The sequence below is a fragment of the Tachysurus vachellii genome, chromosome 9, assembly GCF_030014155.1.
Source record: "Tachysurus vachellii isolate PV-2020 chromosome 9, HZAU_Pvac_v1, whole genome shotgun sequence".
Taxonomy (NCBI): domain Eukaryota; kingdom Metazoa; phylum Chordata; class Actinopteri; order Siluriformes; family Bagridae; genus Tachysurus; species Tachysurus vachellii.
The window spans coordinates 1,677,176-1,695,061 of NC_083468.1; the positions used below are offsets into that span (position 1 = coordinate 1,677,176).

Here is a 17,886-nt window from a genome sequence, read left to right on the forward strand (position 1 = left end):
AAACCATGTTTAGTTTGTTAAAAAACGTTTGTTTTTGTTTGTCTTGTTTTTATGATTCTCTTCGTTTAGTTAAACCCTGATTAAAAATCCATTAGTAGCAGATTAGGCTTGAAGTGTCACGCATCCGTTGGACACATTGGGAAAGGAGAAGTTCACACTCACTCACCTGGAATTCTCTCTCAGAAGAATTTGTACATTTTAGAAATCAGGTTCATATCTGAAACGTACCGTGATGTTATTTCCGATGCAGGGTCTAAGACCATTGTTACAGTGGATGAGATATACAGTACTGTGTCCCAGCTCTTCTGGAATCTCCCACAGATCACTGTATGCCACTGAGGGCTCTACAGCTGGACGAGGACCAGGACACTGAACTCTGCCAGGAGGATGAGGATATTGTGAGGAGACAGAATCCCACCACTAGAGAGCGCACTGTCGTATTGTGGCTGGACGAAGGTCTGGTGGGTGTCATGGATCGGTTAAGTTCCTATGTTGTTATGCTTATTAGAGCAGCAACCAGTTTTGATGAATTTCAACCAAAGCAGAACTTTCAGTTAGCTTTTATTAACTATTCTGAATAGCTTCCATTGACTGCACCTGTTGAGATTAAGTTAACTAAATTTGCTTTAGTTTTTTTGTCAACATAATTTAACAGTCATCATTTATATATCCTGCTACAATGAACACCTTTCTTTACATTTACAGCATTTAGCAGACACCCCTATCCATGGCAATTTACATGTAAACTCATTTTATACAACTAAGCAATTAAAGCTTAAAGGCCTCGCTCAGGGGCCCAGCAGTGATAGAAAAAGATAAAGTAAAAGAAAAGACAGATTTCAAAACAGCAGATTTTTAAAAAGTTAAAAAATTGTTTCACATTAATATTGTAATGTGATCACAGCATATTTTGCTAAAGAAATACTTTGAGTCTGATTTGGCAAAAAATGGGTTAAGTGCCATGCCCAAGGGTTTACAGCACCAGACTGGTCTTGTATATTGGAACTAGCCCACTTATGGTTCTTAGCCTAGCAAAGAAACAGGAACATCCAGTCAGTCATGTCACTCAAACTGGCAAGTCTCTGATTTGCTTCTTTACTACCTGGCTATCTTTGTTTTTAGGCCATGTAGAGACATCCATTTAGATATGTTAGTAATAGGAAAGTACAGGATATATAAAGAAACAAATAAGGAAAAAAACAGTGGTCCTAGTACAGAGCCCTGTGGAATGCCAGGCCTTATACAAATGTATAAGGTCTCAGACAGGGCTGAGAATAAAACAATTCTAGTCTGCCTAAAATAATGTTGTGTTTTATGGTAGTAGCTCAAGAAATAAAATTTATCCAGAGAGATTTATCCCTGGTCAAAGGCCAGTATTAGGTTATTTACTACTGTAACCAGCGCTTTCTGAATCCTGACTGAAACTTCATGTACTGCATGGGATTTCTGTGAAGGCACAAATTTAACTGCTGAACTACGTGAGATTCAGATTGTATGGAAAAACAAGTCTTTACCCTTAAAAATAGAATAATTCTTATTTTGGTTTAAACCAAATCCATCCATCCTGCTCTTTGTTCCTCACCTCTCCTCTTCTACCCCTTACTTCATATATTCTCATCTCCTTTTCCTCCTCCTCCTCTACCGGCCTGCCGTGCAACACGTGTGTGTCAGGCATGTGCGTTCGCTATACAAAGGGCCCACGTGAGGTTGTGTTGTGAATTACTCGCTAATGACAAAGCTAAGAAAGCAGAGACGGTGTGCAGAGATCAGTATTCAGAACTAAGTGGGTGAGCGAAAAAAAAGTAAAAATAAATAAAAAGAGCTAAAATAAGTGCCATAGAATTATGAGAGAGAATAAGAATAGAGGGGTAAAAAGAAAAATGAGAGATGGAGGAGGAGAATAAAGGAAGGAGAAAGGGAGGGAGAGTGCAGCTGCTGAGATCCAAGCTGCAAGACCGCAGCCTGATGTTAAAGACTGCTGCCTTCGCTGTGCTCCAAACCAGATGCTTAGGAGCCATAAACAGCCTCCAGACAAGGAAAAAAAACTCGCACACACACACACACACATATACTGAGCGACAGAAGACATCGATTAGAGCTCTGTTCATTTCAAGGTTTAGTGCTGTGCTTATTTCCAGTTTGGAAGCGGTTGATGGTGCTACATGTGAGAAGAAGCAGGCAGGATCATGGCCGTGAGTCATGGAGTGTGACATTGAGTTTTACAAACATTTTACTTGGCTTAGAAAGGTAAGCTTCTACTACTAGTGCAACTTTTTTTTTCTGTGTCTTTCTTCTACTTTAAATTCTGATTACAGTTCATTCTACTTTGAATGTTTGGCTTGTTTATGCGTTAAAAGCTGCACAATTGCCGCACATGCATTCAGCATTCGAGGATAAATGTAGGTTGTCGTAGTAGTAGAAGTGTAGTTTTAACCGACGTGAGATTCACGTGTAAGGAATTTGACTTGGCAGCCGCTCACACTGGCACAGACTGAGAAGTTTTAAATAAAAATCATCATAAATAATAGGAATATAGCAAGAACGAAGGATTACATGATGTGGTTTGAACAAAATACAAGAAAAACTGTATTCAACGTTCTGTATATACGGAGTTGTGCTAGACGTCTGTGTACATAAAAGAAGAAGGTGCTGTTGGATTCTGAATTCTGATTGGTCAGCAGAAGTTGATTCATTTTCTATAACAGCAGCTCTGACTGTAGTGCAGCTGCAAATTATAGGTTTTAAAAAAACGTCTCTATGGTAATAACTAAAAACTTTTGATACACCACTCGTTAATAAATAAAAAAAATTCACGCCATCCCTTTGTCAATTGTTTTTCCATAACTGAATGCCCCCAAGTGTTTTATTCTTTATTTACTAGGCACATATTTAAAAAAAAAAGTTAATCCTTTACTTGTTTTATTGACGTCGTCTGATTTTAATCATTCTATATATTAACTACAATAAACATCCCATCCTATAATGCATGATACTAGCAAGTCTCTGATTTGCCTCTTTACTACCTTGCTATCTTTGTTTTTAGGCCATGTAGAGACATCCATGATAGATATGTTAGTAATAAGAAAGTACAGGATATATAAAGAAACAAATAAGGAAAAAAACAGTGGTCCTAGTACAGAGCCCTGTGGAATGCCAGGCCTTAAACAAATGTATAATCTCAGACAGGGCTGAGAACAAAACAATTCTAGTCTGCCTAAAATAATGTTCTGTGTTTTATGGTAGTAGCTCAAGAAATAAAACCAGATAGATTTATCCCTGGTCAAAGGCCAGTTTTAGGTTATTTACTACTGTAACCAGCGCTTTCTGAATCCTGACTGAAACTTCATGTACTGTATGGGATTTCTGTGAAGGCACAAATTTAACTGCTGAACAATGTGAGATTCAGATTGTATGGAAAAACAAGTCTTTACCCTAAAAAATAGAATAATTCTTATTTTGGTTTAAACCAAATCCATCTATCCGGCTCTTTGTTCCTCACCTCTCCTCTTCTACCCCTTACTTCATATATTATAAATTATAGGTTTTAAAAAAACATGCCTATATGGTAATAACTAAAAACCTTTGATACACCACCCTATGTCAATTGTTTTTCCATAACCAAATGCCCCCATGTGTTTTATTCTTTATTTAATAGGCACATATTTAAAAAAAAATTAATCCTTTACTTGTTTTTTTACGTCATCTGATATTAATCATTCTATACAGTATATTAACTACAATAAACATCCCATCCTATAATGCATGATATTTTGGTCATTAGCTCAATCACAAGTCCTCTGATACCAGAACCATCAGGAATGTGAACACGGCGTAAGGAAGAATTTAGAGTTTGATTTAAGACAAACTTCTTAAGCAGTTGTAATCCAAGGTGTGTAAATTTAATGCTGTCTGGGACAACCTGTAGGACAACCTGCGATCGCTGGGCAACAACGAGAGTTATCAGGAACGACTCTGCCGACTGGAGGGAGATAAGGAATCCCTCGTGTTACAGGTAAGACGAAGGGGGTTGGTTCTGTTCTAAGGTCATGCTTGTGTGTGTGTGTGCGTGTGTGGGCGTGTGTGTGTGTGTGTGTGTGTGTGTGTGTGTGGTGCTTTTTAAAATTCTGCTTTCATCTCTGTTGTGTTTCACATGAGTTTTAATCTCTTACAGACATTTTAAAAACTTTGTATGTAGGATAGAAATGGGTGAATTGTTCATAAGCAGTTTTTAGACGAAGCTGACTGTTTAACTCTTATTAATTAATTATGAACTAAATTATAATACAGTTGTTCCATTCAGCTAGTTTTATTCCTAAATAGCATTTATTCATTCATTTATCCATTCAGTTGTAGCTATAAAGCTGGCTTTTATCTAGTCTTTTAAATTTCAAAACTAGTCATTTATATTTATTTATATATTCATTCATTTTTAATGCGTTAAAGATTTGATGCTAATACATTTACGTGCTTATAGTGTAAAACAATGCTAATTATCAGACGAAATTCTTAAAGCATTTTGGCTATAATGCTGGCTTTTATTCAGCTTTTTCAACTGTCACGTTTCAGATTTATTCGTTTTTGATTAACGGATTTAACTTTTCTGTTATAATTAGATTTCCTCTCTTATTTACCCAGGTGACATCCAGTGAAGTTAAAACGTCTTTCGTGTTGCTCAAAGTAATGACGGTCGATGGCTGACGATTATGAACGTGTACATAGGAAGTCATTTTGTGATCCGTCTGGTAATCCTGTATGTTAGCCAGATCGTGTAACACAGTGGTGTAAAACTAGGCTTTGGCAGGAAGGCTGTCCTTCCTCCTCGGCTCTGTCACATGCACGAATGGTTGAGTAAAATGCCTCTGCGTTCAGGCCAAGTTCTGGAAACTTAAACGGCAGGCAATCCATCATCTTTCTGTACACTTTCTGAGTTATTATTATTTTTTTGTGATTATAATGTTGCAGACATAATCATAATCCTCTGGGCCTCAGTTCTGCTTGCTCAGGATTATCAGCTCAGACTGTAGCCCGCTGTTTCGAAACTCGTTGTGCTACTTTATTACCCATTCGCAAGTGTAGCAACAACTCACGAAGGACAAATCCAGACTGACACAAATCCTGTATCTGTGTTAGAGCTTGAGCTGTTATGTGTTTATTAGTTCGATGTGAATGCTAGACAAAGAGAGGTATTAGTGTTGGACGAGGAGACTGGTTTGTTTTCATGAGAGATTTATGGCTTTGAGATTAAATAATGAAGTTGCTCTCTCTCTCTCTCTCTCTCTCTCTCTCTCTCTCTCTCTCTTTAACTCACTATACAAACACACACAGGTGAGTGTGTTGACAGACCAGGTAGCGGCTCAAGGAGAGAAGATCAGAGACCTGGAGAATTCCCTTGAAGAGCACCAACTCAAGCTGAACTCCACTGAAGAAATGCTGCAGCAGGTACGGAAAATATTCTTCACTACAGCTTTGCAAAGGCAAACGTGTAAGAATTCATGAAGTTCACATCCATTAAAGTTAAAACAGAGCTGGTTAAGATTTCTTTTGAATTGATCTCAAAAAAAAAAGAATCACTGAGAGCTATTTTGTTGCTTGACTTCATCTGAGAGGTTGTACATAATTACTGTAAGAAAGTCTCACGGACGCCGGTCTCACGTTCACGCCGGTGGCTGTGTGATGTGACAAAGCAAACGTTGGTGAAGTCTGTGAGGAAAATGAATTAAAAGAAGTTAAGCAAAGTTTAACTTTGTGAAATGTAAATAAAAAAGACGTGACGTGACAGTAGACTTATTTTTTAAATGGGAGGATGAGATATTTGTTCCTACTTGCAGATCCTGAACCAGTTTTGGGTATGAAGTGTTTCATTTACCCAACGGCATTAAGACTCCAAATAGAAGCCAGTTATCAGAAAGAGCAGCTATTTTTGCCTTCTTATTACACCAGGAAACTGTAATATCCTGCATTTTTCTTCAGAATGTTTATTTTAGCGGGGGCACGGTGGCTTAGTGGTTAGCACGTTCGCCTCACACCTCTAGGGTTGCGGGTTCAATTCCCGCCTCCACCTTGTGTGTGTGGAGTTTGCATGTTCTCCCCGTGCCTCGGGGGTTTCCTCCAGGTACTCCGGTTTTCTCCCCCGGTCCAAAGACATGCATGGTAGGTTGATTGGCATCTCTGGAAAATTGTCCGTAGTGTGTGATTGCGAGAGTGAATGAGAGTGTGTGCCCTGTGATGGCTTGGCACTCCGTCCAGGGTGTATCCTGCCTTAATGCCCGATGATGCCCGGGCTCCCTGTGACCCGAGGTAGTTTGGATAAGCGGTAGAAAATGAGTGGGTGAGTGAGTGAGAGTGAGATGTTTATTTTAGGTTTATTTTTAATGGGAAGATGGATTTTGTTCATTTTCTTTTTCATGTGGTTCTCTAGCTGGTTGTGTATCTGTGGAAGCTGCAACCCATTTGTAAACAATTGTAATGCTTGTTAATGACCAATATATAACTTTAACCAATGCCCAAAAACACTGATGGGATAAAAGCCAAAATTGCAGAGCCGACACTATAGACATTACTCCACCCTTCGTTTTTGTTAATTCGTATAAAACGAGTGTTTTGTGATTTGTCATTAGTTTAGTAATAGGGACAAAGTACATCAATCCCTCCGTCTCTCTTTTACCACCGTTCACTGCTTGATGAAGCAGCTACATTCTTGTTCTGTAGTGTGTTTTTATTTTGGATCATTTACAGTTCTCACTCTACAGAAACTCTCTGGTGTAACATTCATTTAAAAATAAGATGACTACAGATCCTACAGTTCTCCATGAAAGTGAAGCACTATGTTCTCAGGTGTTGAAAGAACCTTTCAGGGTTGTTTTGAAGCTCGTTTTTAGAGTCACGGATTTTAGAAAGTTACCAAACCTCAAAGTGAACTCTGACTCAGACGTTGTTTAGTCTGTCTGTCTGCTGCTGTTTACCATCGTTGTTTTTTTTTTTTTCTTTTTCCATTCGCTTCTATTTTTACTCCGTAGCATTCCATAGCATTATTGTTAATATTAATCTCCTACCTGATCGGACCTCGTTTGTTTTCATTTACCGTTCGAATATGTGTGTGTTTTTAGATTTGCTTTTCAAATTTAAACCAGATGTCTAAAAAAGGAAGCTCTTGTGCTCTTAAGTTTTGAAGCTTCACAAAAGGAAATAGCTCAAGGTCAGGCTTCACTTTGCCTTGACGACGTAAATATTTGACGGGGTTGTGGAATACAGTCTGGATGGTGTAGTCTGGCCGGGTGAGCTGATCTTCAGCTGCAGAGATTCATCAGCCAAGCGTACAGGAAATGAGAGAAGATTATTAGCAAAAAACATAATAGGAAACATTCATTCATCTTCTACCGCTTATCCAAACTACCTCGGGTCACGGGGAGCCTGTGCCTATCTCAGGCGTCATCGGGCATCAAGGCAGGATACACCCTGGACGGAGTGCCAACCCATCACAGGGCACACACACACACTCTCATTCACACACACACTCACACACTACGGACAATTTTCCAGAGATGCCAATCAACCTACCATGCATGTCTTTGGACAGGGGGAGGAAACCGGAGTACCCGGAGGAAACCCCCGAGGCACGGGGAGAACATGCAAACTCCACACACACAAGGTGGAGGCGGGAATCGAACCCCCAACCCTGGAGGTGTGAAGCGAACGTGCTAACCACTAAGCCACCGTGCCCCATAATAGGAAACATTCTTTAAAAAAAGCATAAATAATATTCATCCATTCATTTTCTCATTTTTGGTAGAAATGGTATTTTGGCCACTTTAACAGCTTTTCCACTTTATTTACTGACAGACTTTAATTGGCCATTTCTGGTTTTATTTGTGTTTCTGTTTTTAAAAGCACTGCTGCTGATTGAATCTACAGCTTTGGCTTCATTTAATGGGAAGCATTTTAGAAATGTGGTCATTATGAGGTTTTGGCCTCCGAAAGTCAATCCGCTCCCAGTGACATAGCCTTAATATTTTCCATCTGCAGTCTCTAAATGGCACGAAAGCGAGCATCCCGATGTGGGACAATGTATGACAAATGTACGGCTGTTAAAATCACCTTCGGGCCGGTCAGTGAAGTCAGTGTCTGCTTTTAAACAGATGGCTTAAAGACCAAAATATTGTTTTTGTCACTGATTCTGGGTGTGTTTTCTTCTGAGTGCCTGGATTAAATCTCCACTTCTTGAGTGTTTTGGAGACACTCTCTTTCCTGTGCCCCCTCTCTCTCTCTCTCTCTCTCTCTCTCTCTCTCTCTCTCTCTCTCCTGTCATACAGTTGGAGAGAGGGGAAGTAAATATAGCCTTCATAGTCTGTGTATATTTAGCCAACGTGAAGCAGAAGTGCTCCACAGTGTTCAGGGAAATTTGTTAAGTAAAAGGTTTCACATCTGGGTTTGCATATATATCTGTTTGTGTGTGTGGGGGATTGTCTAGGAGTTACTGAGCAGGACTGCGTTCGAGTCGCAGAAACTAAATCTGATGGATGAGGTTTCCTCTCTGAACCTGAAGCTGGTGAACATGGAGGAGAGACAGAGTCCCAGCACAGAGAGACAACACAAAGCTGAGGTATTGTACTGCTGTAGACGCTGGAATAAACCACTCGGGCTTGGACGGGGTTCATACGCATGTCTTTGAAATGAAGTAGAAGTTTGTACGGTTCATTAAGTCAGGAATAAACCACTATGTGTTGTGCTGTTATGGGAAAATAATCAGTCTGTGTGTGTGTGTGTGTGTGAGGAAGCAAAGTTCTCTCTTTCTTGATATTTCACTACCATGATTTTTAATTTAAAGAACGAGAGCGTACATTTTTATCTTTCTCGTAGGGAGACATTTCATGTGTAATGTGTAATATACTACAAAACGAGTTAATTCCTCTTTCGCTTACACAATATCGTCCCTTCTCCAGCTTCTCTTTTTTTCTTTCTCTTCTCTGTTCTGTAAAAGTCGGCATACTCAAAGTTAAAGCTTTACCTAGGACTGCTACAGAGCGCTGACACTGTAAACACTGTAAACAATGATAGACGTTCTTCTTCTTCTTCTTCTCTTATTATTATTATTATTATTATTATTTTTATTTTTGCTTATATGTAGAAATGATCATGTACCAGTACGCGTGCACTAATAGAATCCTCCGAACTGCTGTTCGTCCGTTGACCAATCAGGTTTAAGAATCCAACAGCGCAATAGTATAAATAAATTTAGGAAAAACATATCTGTACATATCAACAGTATTTTTTCCCCACAACCATATATTTTTGGGTTCAAATCCCAGTTCAAATGATCAACAGCAATCAGTCGAGTTCTTGAGATTTGTGCTCAACTTTGTCCATATAGTCAGTTTTAATGCTAAACAGTGTTCTCGTGCTAATCTAAAAAAGGTGAATTTATACTTGTTAGAGGATCCAGTACACTGCCACTGGTCAAATTTACATTCGTGCGTACAACAGTCTATTTGTAAGAACTAATTTGTGGGTTTTCTTAAACTAATTACAGTTTTGCAAAATGAAAGCTTATGTGTGAGATGTAATTACTGGGTTAGCAAAAAGAGCTGGGGTTTGTTCATGTAAAATATATCTTGCCTTAGGATTAGTGGAAAGTGTGCAGAAGTGTGGGTGAAATATATGTGTTATATATGTGTGTGTGTGTGTGTGTGTGTGTGTGTGTGTGTAAATATGTTGACTCACTGAACAAATTGGAGCTACGCCCATTATATCATAACATAGCGTACTCTCGAATTCAAAAACATGATGATTTCTGGTTAGTTTTGGGTCAAATCTGACAACGCAGCACACGATTAACTGTAAATATACAACAATGATCACAGTAATTACACTAAATTATATATATTATATACTGTATATATGTTTATATTATTATAAAACATATATAATGAGAATGTTCACATTTAATGATTATATCCATAACACTCCATCATCAAGCTCTCTTTATTTCTCTCATGAGACAAAAACTTGCAGATTGTTATGTTAATGCAAATAATTATCTCTGACGCCGGAGACTCCTCCCATAAATGGTAAATCATTAACATTTCACCTCGTATTACTACGTACATCGCCGTATGAGTCCATGTGAATGAGCTGTTGCTATAGTAACGATAACTATGTTAATATTACCCTCAGCTGCTCTCTTATTGTCAATCAATCATCTTCGACCGATCCTACTGATTTGAAGTGTTATGCAGGTAACTGCAGGTACTGTATAAGTGCTTAATTCCAGGTATTATACGTTAGGACATATTAATAAACTCTATATATTAAGTTACTTTATATAAGTTATTGCAATAATTTGCTTTAGTTCCAGCATTACAATCAGGATCTGAATTATAAATGCACAGAAAATCACAAGCTGTCCCTGTGCTCTGACAACTGCTGGTGTGACCGAGCTCTAATCTGGCTCACAACATTCCCCTGACATGCCATGCTTCTCCCGTGAGCAGCCAATCCCTCCCACCGTGACCCTCTCTGCTGCGCTCTATAGATAGCAATCATATGTCAGCCATCTCATCTGCTGTGTTTTCCTGCTACACTATCACATGATACTTCCTCCCCTTCCATGCCACTCATAGCTTAACTGTTGTTTACGCTACAGTAGCTCGAATGCTGAACTCAACTCTACAGTCTGATTTATTCAAATCATTTTTAATTATCCCTTTTCCATTTTTTCATTTTACATCTCAGGCTCATTACTCTTTACAGTACATCCCGAGCGGCTTTAAACAAAAGGCCTTATACTTGAGTCCTTACCTTGCAGAAATCAGGTCAGTGACCTGTTTATTTTGGCTGGAGGGCTTGATTCCACAAGGACGTGCCAATGGCAGTACTTTTGCTGCCTTTCCTAGCTCCTGCTGCATGCTATTTTCTTCATTCTGGCTTAAAAAATGTACCACAGAGTGAAATTATCCAGAAATGTTCCAGACTATTAAATTTATGAAAGTAAAAAAGCAGATCTGCTTACACAAAGATATGGACACGTATGCACTAGAGTTACACCTCAACTCTTTGGTTGCTTCTCTGGTGAATGATCTCTTCTAGTAGTAGCAGTTCATAATATACACCGTATTCATTCCATTTCTTTATGAATCTTTCTCTCTGGCACTCCGTGGGCTGTTTAACATTCATTCATTCAATCATTCATTCATCTTCTACCTTTTATCCGAACTACCTCGGGTCACTGGGAGACTGGGCCTATCTCAGGCGTCATCGGGCATCAAGGCAGGATACACCCTGGACGGAGTGCCAACCCATCACACAGGGCACACACACACTCTCATTCACTCACGCAATCACACACTACGGACAATTTTCCAGAGATGACAATCAACCTACCATGCATGTCTTTGGACCGGGGGAGGAAACAGGAGTACCCGGAGGAAACCCCCGAGGTACGGGGAGAACATGCAAACTCCACACACACAAGGTGGAGGCGGGAATCGAACCCCCAACCCTGGAGGTGTGAGGCGAACGTGCTAACCACTAAGCCACCGTGCCCCCCCCACCGTTTAACATCTCTGATGTTATTTATAACTTCGTCCAAGACTTGTTCAGATATCTTCTTCCTGTTCTTCCAGGAAAAGGTATATTTATGTTGAGATGATGTGACACTTTAATGACACAACAGTTTTGGACTCTTTTAGAGATTTCAATTGATTCGTTCACGTTCTCAAAGTCATTCGGCAAATCTGGCAGATTTCATGTAATAGCTTGAGGTGTTTGAGGTGGGAGAATTCACCAAAATTTACACAAATTTACCCCTAGGGTAATTTAGCAATATGCCTACCAATATGTTTCAGGTATGTGGGAGAAAACCAGCGAACCCGGAAGAAACCCACAAGGAAACACAGACACTAACACATGCTCAGTATCCAGTGTGTTTTATTTATGCATGCCACCTTACAATACTGTATTGTACAAGTACATGTGTTTCGAGTTTAATTCCCCTTTCATCTTTCCACTTTTGTTCCCCTGTGTGGTTCTGCCCTTCTGCCAGAGCGTAGTGAATCTGATTAGCGAGCTGCAGGAGCAGATGTGTAGAATTCAGCAAGAGCTTTCTTGTAAGATCCAGGAGAAAAAAGCCGCAGAGCTCCAGGAGGATGAAGACTCGGAACCCGACGCTTCGTCTGTCGAATCAGCTGAAGAAACGTCTGCGGAGGAGCAGAGCTCTGGAGATTTAGGTGCTGAGGAGCTCTGTTCCTGTAGGAGAGAAAGTGTAGGCACTGAATGCACATGATTGAGTTATGAAGCTCTATTTATTTTACAGCTGGACTTTGGACTAAAATGTGAAAGCTGCTTGCAAACCTGCACCTTGTTCGTGTGACATTTCTGCCCGAAGTCATTGGAGAATCTGGAACAGTATTCACAGCGTGCTTTGCTGATTCCTGCTTGATGTAACGTTTTAACGTGTGTTGTGGGGTTTATTTCTGCGTCATTTCTTTCGGTCTGTGGGCAGGAAGATATCTAACAGACTACATGCACGAACTGTTTCATTTAAGAGCTGAGCGGTTTTTACGACATTTTCCTAAATCGTTTAAAGCCGCTGAACACATTTTATTTTTATTATACTTTGATACACGTTCAGTGTACACAGTAAGACCAAATTGGCAGTATGCATTTTTTTATTTTGCAGAAATTAATAATTAATTTTACTTATTATTTATGAATAGATTACTAAACACAATCCTAGAATTTAATTAGGACATTTTAAAAATAATTATCGATTATTACTTATCGATTTATTGATTAAAATTAGCAACAATTAAAAAAAAAAAAAAAAAAATATATATATATATATATATATATATATATATATATATATATATATATATATATATATATATATATATCATATGAAAATAACATATATAAATCAAATATGAATCTAACAATACCTAAATTAAATAAGAAATATAAATGAAAAGATATTTTATATAGTACTTTACATAATTAACAACATTCTATTGAAACGAGCATGAAAATATGCATGAGAATGAGATTTTACATTAAAAAGTTTAGCAGTAAGTGATATTTTAGTTGAAAGCATCAGGAGTGTGTAGTTGTGGTTGTGGTGTGGTGTTGTGTAGAATTTTTGTGTTTAACGTCTAAACGATCGCTTCAGCACGGATGCACTATATCTGTTCCTCTGAGCCATGAGATATTCATCATTCATCCTTTTCTTTTTTTATTCTTTTTGGTGAACAGAGCTTGCTCCAGGAACTGAGGTTGCTCAAAAATAAAGTGGAGGAGCTCGAGGATGAAAAGTCTCAGTATGAGAGAAAACTCAAAGCCTCAAAGGTACTGCTGCAGAAGTACATACTGCATCACCGATTAACTTCCAATGGTCTGAATTTATTTCACGTGATCGAATCAATCTTCCTCTTTTCAGCTTACACTTCCTCTGAGACCGCTTAACTTCACTGTTTTACAGCTGGACCGATTCTCACTTCTGTTCACAACTAAATTATAAGCATTTTTTTTTGTTGTTTAAAAAGTATTCAGTCACACCATTAATTATACAGTACTTCACTTTGATTTACATAATGCATTGAAAATTTTTGAAAATGCAATCAGAAAATTTTTATTTATTTTCATGATTATCTTTTAAACAACTTTAAACGCAGCTCACAAATAGTGACGTGACATACGGCTAAGTACGGTGACCCATACTCAGAATTTGTTCTCTGCGTTTAAAGGTTAAACTTTGTGTGGGTTAAACGCAGAGAACAAATTCTGAGTATGGGTCACCGTACTTAGCCGTATGTCACGTCGCTTTTGCTTTTGCTTAACCCATCCAAAGTGCACACACACAGCAGTGAACACACACACAGCGTGAACACACACCCAGAGCAGTGGGCAGCCATTTAAGCTGCGGTGTCCGGGGAGCAGTTGGGGGGGTTCGGTGCCTTGCTCAAGGGCACCTCAGTGGTGGCCGGCCCGAGACTCGAACCCACAACCTTAGGGTTAGGAGTCAGACTCTCTAACCATTAGGCCACGACTTCCCTAATACTGTTCTAAAGTATTCTAATAAGGTTAATCATATATCACCTATAAGCAACTTTGAAATTAAAAAATCAAGCTAAACATTTTGCGAAACTTAACAAATCGTTTCCTCTCTGCATGGACACTCACAGTTTTCCTTTTCATCTCTCTTTATTCCTATTTGTCTACTTTTTATCTCTGTCTTATTTCTTCACTTCCTCCTTCCTGTAGCTGTCCATCTCTTATTCTCTTCACGTGTGTTACCAGTCTCTGATGACTCAGTTGTCGAGTCTGAGGCTGGCGGTGGAGCAGCTGCAGGTGGAGAGGCAGCTTTGGGAGGAGCGCAGCAGAAACCTTCAGGTGCCACCTCCTTCCCTCTTCTCCCAGCTCCTCCACCTAGTTGCTCCTTCAGTGATACACTTTCTCCCTTCTGAAGAACCTTCACCTTCTCACATCTTTACCTTCTCATCTCAACTCCTCAGTCCCACCTGCTCCATGTTTTGCCAGCTTCAATTTTTGACAGTGCCACTTCCTACTTAGCTTTTCTCTCCCAATTACTTACTTCACCGCATCTCTAATAGAAATATCGATTCTGCTTTTAATTCCCACCTCCTCCACTTAATCAACCGCCTCTACAGGTCTATTCTCCACAGGCCTTTGGCCAGGATGTCTTCTGACTTTGTCTTCTTTCCGTAGTCTAATGTACACTATATATCCAATGTAATCTCTAGGAAAATTGGATATTTTGCAGTGAAAATGTCTAAAAGGAACAACAGGTCAACTGTTGCAAGTATTAAAGCCTCACTTGCTTTAATACTTGGAAATCATTTGCCATCTGTTGGAACAGCCAGTACTGAATTTTTATCTGCTGGCACATGACCTGTTCAATTGGAGCTAAATCACAAGGCTTTCCTTGCTTAAGAACTGCACTTAAACCTAAGGTCACTACGTAATGCCAAACCTCAGATTATTAAACGCACACCCTGGACACTGGAGTGGAAAAATCAGTCAATGGAACAGAAAAAAACACTGTATGGCAACTATTAAATGTGTTGTATGATTCTTATGAAAATTCCAGAGAACATTGATTTCCCTGTGCTCTGAACATAACCTCAACCAACATGATGAATTGGAGTTAAGCTTCATCATGGCTCTGTTTTGATATATTGCCTTATGGGTACTATAGATACGTAAATGTGTAATATGACCAGATTGGAAAACATTTATTTATTTATTTATTTATTTATTTCAGCCAATTAAACAATTTTAGTTTGCTTTTCTGTTTTATGATTAGTGTTTAATGATCTTTCCATCATCCATTATCTTACCTCACAAAGGTATTCACTTCATAAATGCTTCAGTTGTTTAGACATACAGGATGATGTGAATAATAAATCTCATTTCTAGGCAGAAATTTCCACCCTTCAGCATCTCTTGCAGTGCAGGAATGCGGAGATCGAGAACCTTCAGGCCCGGCTCCTCTCCAGATCTCCCATATCCGTTGACAATCCAGAGAGAGGTAAGTGTACGTTGCTTGTTTTTATTTAGCATAAACATGATAAGGACAAATAGTGATAATAAAGAGTCATAAATAACATAGCTCTAATAGTGCAGCACTGACCGGAGCTCCGTATCATGTGTTACTGAATACGTGGCTTTCGACTGATTGACTGGTTAGTATTGTTTAACCAAAAAAACAGTACATCTATCTGAACCATAAAGCTGCTGTCTAGAAGCATTTTTATGGTTAATAAGTTATTAAGGTTATAAGACTTTTAGCTGAAAGGTCTATAATAATGTGATCTGTGCCACTGGATATACTGTAGATGTCTGATTTATTAAAGCTGGTGTGAGCTTGTTGGAATTAATGTTTGTAAATGTTTATGTAGGTTTGTGTCAATTGTAAGAAATGGTCCTTAAAATGCTGCCCTTAAAGTGTTGTTTTTGCCACTAACATGCTAACTAGTTTATGAAAACTAGCAATTACAGTAAAAACTAGAATACAATGCATGCATTGTGTACAGTAACAGCTTGAATGGTGTCAGTGGTGTTTGTATGATATTTATATATTAAGTGCTGCATGTTGTGTACTGGAATTGTTTGTGTCATGTTTAACAATAGCTCTGTATCTTCTTTATCCTGCTCTCAACATAAGAGGAGTTGTACAGGAGGAGGCTCAACACCAAACGTAAGATTTGTAGTATATCTGATCACTAACACTTATACACTTAGACACAAAACTGTTAAGCTTCTTACGAGACGGTTCTTTTCACTGTTGCTGCACCACCAAACTTTTTCACTCTCTCACTCACTCACTCACTCACTCACTCACTCACTCACTCACTCACTCACTCATTTTCCACCGCTTATCCGAACTACCTCGGGTCACCGGGAGCCTGTGCCTATCTCAGGCGTCATCGGGCATCAAGGCAGGATACACCCTGGACAGAGTGCCAACCCATCGCAGGGCACACACACACACGCACACACAATCTCATTCAAACATTTTCACACCTGGTAGAATTCTGTGCATCTAGAAGAATTTATCTTCTTCTGCTTATGCCACACTCTCTTGTTCTACTCCTTTAAGTATGATTCAGAATTCCTTCTGGAGCAGGAAGGATTGGTCACAATCCCTTTGAAAAAGGGCAAGACTGGTCAGTATTCTTTGGGATCAGGCAGAATAGGGTCAAAATCCCTTGAATGGGTCAGGACTAGTCAGAATTCCTTTGGAAGGGACAGGACTGGTTGGTATTGTTTTAAAATCAGGTAGAATTGGTTAGAATTCCTTTGGAAGGGACAGGGCTAGTCGGAATTCCTTTGATCTCAGTCAGAATTTCTTCGGAAGGGGGCAGGACTGGTCAGGATATCTTTGGAAGTGGCAGAACTGGTCAGAATTCCTGTGGAAACACTAGGACTGGCCAGAATTCCTTTGTTCTTAGTCAGGATTAGTCAGTATTTCTTCGGAAGAGGGTAGGACTGGTCAGGATATCTTTGGAAGTGGCAGAACTAGTCAGAATTCCTTTGGAAGCACTAGTACTGGCCAGAATTCCTTTGAGATCAAGAAGGATTTTCTTCCTTTAGATGGAGCAGGGCTAATCAGAATTACTTTCAAAGGGAGCAGGATTGGTTGAAATTTATTTGAGATCAGACAGGATTGATCAGAATTTCTTCGGAAGAGGCAGGACTGGGCAGAATTTCTTTGAGATCAGGCAGGATTTGCGTAATTCTTTTGGTTGGGGAGGGCTGATCAGAATTACTTTTGAAGGGGGAGCACTGGTCATTTTTTTTTTAGATTAGTCTAGATTGGACAGAATTCCATTGGAAGGTGGAGAATTGGTTGGAATGCATTTAGCATTAGGAAGGATTGGTCATACTATAATTCCATTTACAGTGAGAAAAACTGGTCAAGAGTGTCTGGAGGATCAAGGAAGTGTAGTCAGAATGCCTTTGCAATTGGGGCGGATCAGATAAACAAGACCACACATCTGTTTCTCAGGACCACCTTCTGATCTGGTTTAAGCAATTACATATTCATTTATTTCAAAGGATTGGCTCAAGACTGCAGCATTCCCAGATATTATACTTTCTCAAACCTAACACAAGGAAACCATGGAGAGATTAAATAGATAACCAGAAAAGGGAAACATGAAACAAATGGGCTTAATTGTCTACTGTGGCAACGGGCAATGGAAAGCATGTTGTGGTGAGTAAAACGGACAAATTGTGACAGATACAGAGACCAGAAAGGAACAGAAACCAGAGTGGAACGTGACCTTGTCCTCTAATCAATCAACCAGTCTTGTAATAACCTCAATTTGCATTTCCTCTCTTGTCTTGTGCATGTAAAACCAATCCGATTTC

The 17,886-nt window shown here is 39.2% G+C and overlaps 1 protein-coding gene across 6 annotated transcripts in view; it reads left to right on the forward strand.

The window, feature by feature from the left end:
- The first annotated feature begins 314 nt into the window (after window positions 1–314).
- Window positions 315–17,886, forward strand: part of ppfibp2a (PPFIA binding protein 2a) — a 28,949-nt gene continuing 11,377 nt past the window's right edge. For 3 of the 6 annotated variants that reach the window (XM_060878809.1, XM_060878810.1, XM_060878805.1), the window contains exons 1-7: window positions 315–461; window positions 3,926–4,012; window positions 5,326–5,439; window positions 8,468–8,599; window positions 13,246–13,338; window positions 15,430–15,541; window positions 16,178–16,210. In XM_060878809.1, coding sequence (XP_060734792.1) covers window positions 330–461; window positions 3,926–4,012; window positions 5,326–5,439; window positions 8,468–8,599; window positions 13,246–13,338; window positions 15,430–15,541; window positions 16,178–16,210 — 703 coding nt within the window. In that variant the 5' untranslated portion in view covers window positions 315–329. Of the gene's footprint in view, window positions 462–1,752; window positions 2,248–3,925; window positions 4,013–5,325; window positions 5,440–8,365; window positions 8,600–13,245; window positions 13,339–15,429; window positions 15,542–16,177; window positions 16,211–17,886 lie in introns of those variants that run through there. The other 3 variants (XM_060878806.1, XM_060878808.1, XM_060878811.1) reach the window with 3 other exon arrangements.